The following is an 8149-nucleotide window of genomic DNA, read 5'->3' on the forward strand; positions in this document are numbered from 1 at the left end:
ATTTACGGTTGCCGAGATATAAGCGTTTTATGAAAGACAGAAATCATTTGGCGCTCGATCTTTACGGCACTCGCGCGCTTTATCGCTTTAATAAACGAAAGTACATAATTGCGAATAATATAATTGAGTAATACCAATAGGGCAAAGTATAAAGTACAAAGTCTTTCTTTATTCATCTTTCTATCATTTACGGTTGCCGAGATATAAGCGTTTTATGAAAGACAGAAATCATTTGACGCTCGATCTTTACGGCACGCGCGCACTTTATCGTGTTAAATAAACGGAAGGACGTAATTGTTAGTAACAAAATTGAGATATTCCAATAGCGCAGAGTATAAACTAAACAGTCCTTTTTGAATCATTTCTATATCTTGGGTAGTTGCCCAGATATTTGCGATAAACGATAGGGAAGACTTTTTTTTCTCGCGCCAAGCCAGCGACACATGGTCTTGACGGCCTTGACCTACTTTCGACGAACAGCTGTACATTATTGATTTTTACTTTCTAAATTGGCCTTGACCTAGATCACCGAGTCCGGGAATGCCGGCGCGCGGCGTGTGTGCGTGTATGCACGGCAACGTCTATCCGTAAAATTCATAGCTATTTCGATGTTTTTGCTAACTGATTTTTAAAGGTTTATTCTTTAAGTAGCGAATGGCCTGCTTTCAAAGCAGCGTCGTTTACGCTGTCACAGCTTCCTCCCTAATGTGAGATGTATTACTAATGATATTGCAATCACATTAGCGCTAATTACAATATTTTATGTCGTTTTTGAATAATGTTTATATCTGCGGTGGTTGCTGAGATATATGTATATAAGAATTTATTAATCATTGGCTAGCATTATGCAACAATATTCTGAGACTTTTTATCGTTTAATCTTATTCGAGAGATCATGCCCTATGTTAAAGGGCACATAACAATGTTAACGTAACGTCATTTTTTAGGAATTCTTTAAAATTCGTATGCTGATTTAGGAAACGTTTTTATTGTGATTTATTTTTATTCAATAACGTTTTAAAACATTTTATTTTAAAATCTTTGAATTGCATATTGTTTATTGGTATAAATAAGACATAAACAATGTACTATTAATATTTTTAATATATTAATAATATCTTAACCAAAAAAGATCCGACGGCTACGGTAATCACTGATAGGATATTATTACATACTCGTATATTAAATCAACATGACAGCAATTGTTCGTACCGATCAAATAGATTTTGCAATATACGAAGATTCTCCTGATTATAAAATAGTACCTGCAATATTTAATTTGTTTATCAATTAATGACACAAACTCTTTCCCTGAAACCACAAGGTATACTTCGTTGGATAAAACATTCATTACAGTTGATTTTAATTTGTTATCATCTTATTTTTAATCTTACAATATACATGCATATATCGCTTATGCGTATGCGTGAATTATATACATATATACATATATGTATCACATAAGCAAACGTTATTAATAAGTACATGTTAATTTAATGAACAATACATATTAGTATTAAATTATTTAATTATTATTAAGTAATAGTGAGAAATACATTATGCATTCGTTGAAAGATCATAAAAATTATGAAAAGAATGTTAAGTTATGAGAAAAGCGAGAATCTCGAGTTTGGAGTCGTCTGTAATTCCTCAAAAATCGCTCCTGTTACGCGGGAAGCATGATGAGCGAGGAAGTTGCAGGAGGTATTCGAACAGCGCGCAGCGGCAAAACGAGTTTGCAGTCGTTTGTAATTCCTCAGAAATCGCTCCTGTTACGCGGGAAGCATGATGAGCAAAGAGGTTGCAGTAGAGGTATTCCAGCAGCGGCGCGCCTACCCCTGATCTTACCCACTTATTACCCATCGCCATTGGAACGGCGCGCGGTGCGCCCAGCAGATCACGACGGCCAATCAGAGCGCTGGCGGGTATGCACAGAAGGGGCAGTAGGCTCCCGCGCTCTGACCAATAGCAGCGTTGAGTTCGCGGAGGCAATGTGGGGAGGCAACACCCTCGCTCAGAATACCTCCGTAAACCTCCTTGCCTAACATGCTAGCCTGATACTTTTGCCGATTTAAACGGAGTTTTCGACGCCGAGAATCGCCATTTTATGCTCATCCTAATATGTATACTTTCAACCATTTTTATGATCTTTTGTGCATCTCTACGACACGTGATCAAATTCTTCTAGTCGTTTAATTTTAACCTAACGCTAAAATATGAAATTTCGTTTATTATTATTATATTTATTAATTATATTTGTTTAAATTATTACAATTAATTGACGAGCATGCGGCACGCAAAACGCTTCAACTCCATTTCCCACGTTGATCACGACTAAACCGTATAGTAAATTGAGAAAACCCGTAATACGTGTGTTTTTCTCGGAACAGCAAGATATAACTTATATTACTTTGCAAAAAAATTTCCAATTTATTTAATAGAGGTTAACAAGCTCGTGAAACAATTAGCGCTATGTCAATGTATGTACAATTTCTGAGACTGCTCATTTAGTATCGGGCGACGGCATATTCGTAGCTCCTTTCTCTCGTTGCCTAGCATTATGCAACAATATTCTAAAACTTTTTATCGTTTAATCTTGTTCGAGAGAGCATGCCTCACATTAAAGAACAGATAACAATGATAAAACGAACGTATTTCTCGAGATTTCTTTAGTATCATTTGTCGCATTTTCGGCGCGCCGACTTTCTCGTTGAGCTAACTATACAAGCTCCTTTCTCTCGCTGCCTAGCATTATGCAACAACATTCTAAAACCTTTTATCGTTTAATCTTGTTCGAGAGAGCATGCCTCACATTAAAGGACAGATAACAATGATAAAATTAACGTATTTCTTGACATTAGTCCCGCATGGCAGTGTTGCTCGTCACATTCGAAGCTTCGATCTTCCCGAGCACGCGCGACGAAACTCGTAGTTCCTTTTTTTTCGTTGGCTAGCATTATGCAAAGGCATTCTATAACTCTTTATCGTCTAATCTTGTTCGAGACAGTATGCTTCGCATTAAAAGACACATAACAATGATAAGATAAATGTATTTCTCGAGATTTGTTTAAGTGTCATTTGTCACATTTCGAAGCTCCGATTTTATCGCCGAGCGAATAGCAACGGCATTCGTATAGCTCCTTTCTCTCGTTGACTATAGCATATTGTATACGAACAATTGCATTTTCATTCATTTGAAATATGTAATATCCTGTTAATGATTATCATCGGACTTAACCAAAATACATAGAAAATATTAACATTACCATGTTAGGGTTAATAAATGATATGCTTATCAAAGGTTTAGAAATAAAAAGTTTTGAAACGTTATACTGAATAAAGTTAATCGGCGAGAAGAACGGAGTTTCCTAAATCGGCGTACGGAATTAAACAATTGTTAAAAAGCGCCGTTATGTTTATATTGATATATTTTCTTTAAGGCAAAGCGTGCTCTGTCGAATAAAATTAGACGAAAAAGAGTTTTAGATAATGTCGTGTCTATATATACGCGCGTCTTTCTAGACCCTCGTCAGTCGCCAAGTTACGCGAAAAACATATTCAGCGAGGAGGTTGTCGTCGCTCCAAATACAAACGCCGCACGGACTGACGCGGTTGCCATGGAAATCAGAATGCCTGGCTGCAATAACGCGCTCTGATTGGTCAGTGCGGTTCGAATAGAAAGTCAAAATCACGTGGGCACCCGGCGCACACCTCCCCCCCCCCCGCACCAACGTATCAGCACTATCAGCTGTTCAGTAATCTCCTTGCCCAACGTGCTCCCCGGATAAATTTGCGATTTTTCGAGAGTCTAGAAAGACGCATGTAGATCTATATTTCTGTATTTTCGTTACTGCAGTCTATTAGTATGGTTCTCGAAAGATATGCTTTGTAACCTACTGTCCGAGTATGTGCTCCGACGACTTTTCAATTGCTCGTAAGATATTCGACGTGTATACACAGTGCGCACGGTGTTCAGTCCATACTCTCCACAGTGGTGCTCCAGTTATTTAGACTTCCGGGATAAGCTGTCATCAGATATCATCGAATTAAATATCGTCGAAATTGACATAAATTTCAATGGCTCAGCAGCTGACAAATTGCGTCTTCTGTAAAATTATTAGGGACGAGGAACCTGGTGAGAAAATTTACGAGGTATGGCAGTTAACCTCAAACGAATTTTTTGACAGCTAGATAAAGTACACACATATATACATACAAATTTTTAATTTAGATTAGCGAGCAAGTGTTTCTAACATGCACAATATGTTTTTGTCGTCAGGATGAAGACCTTACGTGTATTAAAGATATTAATCCAGTATCCACGCATCATTATTTGATATTACCGAAAAAACATATACGTAACGCGAAAACACTTCAACCTGAAGACTCTGAACTTTGTAAGTATCACAGCGTGATAACAGGCTTATCTTTATTAACATATTTAAGTTGAATTTTATTAAATAATTGCATAATCTGCAATTTTTTTGTTACATCATCGAGTAGTAAAATGTTTATTAAATTATTTAATACATACCTTTGAAAATATATCTGAAAGTTTGTCTTCTTTGTTTCTGTTAAAATTTAATGCATTCTAGTCTAACAATTGATTATTGATATTTCTATCAGTCTCTGATTATATCTGAATACTTTCAGATGACAAGATCGTTGCTGCAGTAGACATTATCTCCGAAAAGATGAATCTTGATCCTGGGTCTACGCGAACAGGGTTTCATTGGCCGCCCTTTAATACCGTCGATCATTTACATTTACACGTTATTTCGCCAATAGAGAAAATGAACGCTGTGAGAAAGATGATGTTCAATCCCAATATGTTTTGGTTTGTGAGCGTAAGTATAGAGATTGTAGAACTTATTCGGTAAATACTGTAAGAGATAAATCTCCATTATACATATTGTTATCCTTTTTTTTTTTACAGACAGACTATGTGAAATCTCGCCTGGAAAACTGTAAACTGTAGGCCATTATTGTGATTTTATTTGTTAATCGTCTTCCTGGCAGCGCGATAATAATCTTGTACAATATGTCAGCATTTGATGTGATTACGGGCTTAAGAACATTTATTACAAGATACGACAAAGAATTATATGTTTATTGAAAATTAAGTGAGATCGCATTACAATTTTATTTTTATATTAAATGTATATAAGCGTGCATATATCTCATTTGTTGTAATATCTGTTCTGGTATTTATTATATATATGTTGTATCTTTAAAAGATGTATATGCAGTTTTACGTAGATTGTTTTTATAAAAGAATTATAGATACAGTTGAATCTTTGAAAAAAAAAAAATCTCTAATCATCTCTTTCCTCAGTTTCTTTTTCTTTAGCAATCTTGTTTTTCCAATAATTGCCATCTGGATAGGCGTACTCTGAGATGGTCTCTTCTTTAAGTTTAGTCGAGTATCCAGGACGCTCGGGCGGCATGTAATGCGCATTCCTAATGCGAACGGGATCCTCGAAGTGCTCGTGCTGCTGGTCCACGTATTCTATCATGCGATTTTCAGTGGTCTGACTTAAGCAAACGTAGTCCCACATTTGGAGGTGCTGAACCATCTCGCACAAACCTACTCCACCGGCATGCGGACAAACTGGTACTGTAAATAAATAAAAAAATTTCCATTTCGCATTTTGTTTTCTTTTAAATAGAAATTGATTATGGATTCGTCATTCTGTTGTTTGAAAATGGAAAGATCAAGTCTATAGATTTAAGTTATCGATAGTAAACTTATTACTTTGAGTTATGTATGCCATTAAGTACACAGCCAGGAGCTCGTTAATTCCGCCGATCCTCGCCGAATCGACCTGACAATAGTTGATCGCGTGGTGTTTCAGGAACTGCTTGAACATAACGCGATTCGCGCACATCTCGCCGGTGGCCACTCCGATATTGTACGGCTTTAATTCTTTGAGAATCTGAGCGTGTCCGAAGACATCGTCGGGTGACGTCGGTTCCTCTATCCAGGTGGGTTTAAACTTCCTCAGCTCCTTCATCCACTCGATCGCCTCGTTCACGTCCCACACCTGGTTCGCGTCCATCATCAATTTGTTCTCATAGCCTATCGCCTCGCGTATAATCTCGCACCTTTTAATGTCGTTCTGCAGATCCTGGCCCACTTTGATCTTGAACGCCGTATAACCGGAGTCCAGAAAGCTCTTGCAAAGATCCTTGAGCTTGTCATCGCTGTAGCCCAGCCATCCGACTTGAGTGGTGTACGCGGGATATCCGTTCTTTTGCAGCTTCTTTTTTTGTTCTTGCCTAAGTTTCATTTTTTCCTCAAGTATTTTTATCGCGATCTTCTCGTCCACTATGTCTTTACTGCATATAGAAATGCGTACACAGAATTGTGTCATGAGCGAGAATATAACTCTGCACTTTGGTTTACAAAAAATTTCGGCTTACACGTATCTGAAGTCTATGACGGAAACGAGTTCCTCGGGTGACATGTCCGAAAGAAGCTTCCAGACAGGTTTTTCCTCGACACGTGCCCACAAGTCCCACAATGCGTTTACAATAGCTGCTGTAGCTAGGTGTATCACGCCTTTCTCCGGTCCGACCTAAAACATCGAAATTATATCCCGGTAATCGTCATATTTTAATTATTATGTCACTCTTCGTTATACGTTACCCATCGCAGTTGCGAGTCGCTCGTTAAACGTCTCCAAAAATTAGCAAAATCCTTGTAAATCCATTTTAGTTTCCGATTCAACACGATCTTGGCTAGAGCGTTACATGCTTGTACAACTACAAAAATTATTATTATTATTGGTATAGCGCATATGTAACTGAAGTATCAATAATATATATTAATATATAAAATACCGATTTCAGTTCCTCTTCCCAAGGTAAACGTAAGACCATATCCTTCACATCCTTTTTTGCTTGTTTTAATTGTTACATACACGCAAGAGTAATCAGGATCGGTATGCTGTTATTATAAATAAAGATCAAATATAATCTTGAGAGTATACATATGTTAAACATGTAAATGGAGCTTGACTAACATCATTTAAGAAAATTAATAATAATTAGTTTAACGTGCAATCTATAAAATGTTACCTTAATTAATATTTATTTACTATTAGATTCATTAATTGCTATTAATATTCATCTTAATAATTTATTATATTAATAAATTAGATAATTTACAGCATGTCATTAGCAGCGAGCATGTCTTTATGCAAATTATTTAATAATGTATACCATTGCATCGCTTCCATCACGATTTAACGATGTCGGAAACCTTATATCCTTCACATCGATAGCAGTAATTTTGGCCTTCATTCTTTTTTCCTTCTCATCGTCGATATTTCTGGCTTCCATTCTCCTAAATTGAACCGAACACTTCTAAAACGACAATGACAACGAGAAACTGACTGGACGATATTCTCGAAGCGTTACGTCTTAAATATGTAAACATATCGCTTGCTTCTTATCGTCTTACGTAAATATTTGTGTCGCAAGTTTATCGCGTCGCGCGATATCAACAATATCTGCCTGAAGATAATTATGAAAATTATTTTCACGGAAAGATCTGTCCTGTACGTTTCCAAATATATAATATTAAATACGGACGTTAATTAATTTATTTAAACGTTAACGTGTAATATAATTTTCAAATGTTTCTCAACGAAAATATCTCGAAAGAGGCTATTATATTTTTCATCGCTCTTTCCAACGTTACATTTTGCCCAGTTCAGAAATTTTATTCGAAGCTAGTCTGATAACATCTGCAAGCTCAATTTAGGCAAGGAAAAAATAATAAGTACATAAATGTGTGCTAAACTCGGCTAAACTAAAATTGCTCCTTCTCTCTATTTGAATCTCCTGCAAAATGTCGTTTAAAAGGCGAAATATCTTTCTCTTATCCTGATTTTATAGCGTCATTATAATCTAATCTACGAATTAAAATATAATTACTTAAAATTTAAAATAACAGTTCGAAAAACAATAAAAGCAAACGCGGGAGTAAAAAGACAAATTTGCACGTCTTATTTTCATATTATTATTATTATCATACCATATTTTTTACGTTCTGTTTTATTATGTATTGTATACCATATATTATTATATTTTCGAGGGAGATGCAATCGGCGGGAATTTTATTTGATTAACGTGACGTGACTGT

The 8149-nt window shown here is 36.3% G+C and overlaps 2 protein-coding genes across 2 annotated transcripts; one reads left to right on the plus strand and one right to left on the minus strand.

Annotated features, from left to right (window-relative positions):
• Positions 1–3728: 3728 nt before the first annotated feature.
• LOC139813508 (adenosine 5'-monophosphoramidase HINT3) lies at positions 3729–5078 on the plus strand. The gene is made up of 4 exons (XM_071779020.1): positions 3729–4152; positions 4280–4397; positions 4654–4847; positions 4937–5078. The coding sequence occupies exons 1-4, from the start codon at positions 4078–4080 to the stop codon at positions 4976–4978; spliced, it is 429 nt and encodes a 142-aa protein (XP_071635121.1). The 5' UTR covers positions 3729–4077; the 3' UTR covers positions 4979–5078.
• An 11-nt stretch (positions 5079–5089) lies between these two features.
• Positions 5090–7407, minus strand: LOC139813505 (mitochondrial enolase superfamily member 1). Its single transcript, XM_071779016.1, has 6 exons — positions 7225–7407; positions 6844–6949; positions 6650–6765; positions 6424–6578; positions 5756–6339; positions 5090–5617 (listed from the first exon to the last, which is right to left on the minus strand). The coding sequence occupies exons 1-6, from the start codon at positions 7342–7344 to the stop codon at positions 5316–5318; spliced, it is 1383 nt and encodes a 460-aa protein (XP_071635117.1). The 5' UTR covers positions 7345–7407; the 3' UTR covers positions 5090–5315.
• Positions 7408–8149: the final 742 nt, after the last annotated feature.

The sequence above is a fragment of the Temnothorax longispinosus genome, chromosome 5 (assembly GCF_030848805.1).
Source record: "Temnothorax longispinosus isolate EJ_2023e chromosome 5, Tlon_JGU_v1, whole genome shotgun sequence".
Taxonomy (NCBI): Eukaryota; Metazoa; Arthropoda; class Insecta; order Hymenoptera; family Formicidae; genus Temnothorax; species Temnothorax longispinosus.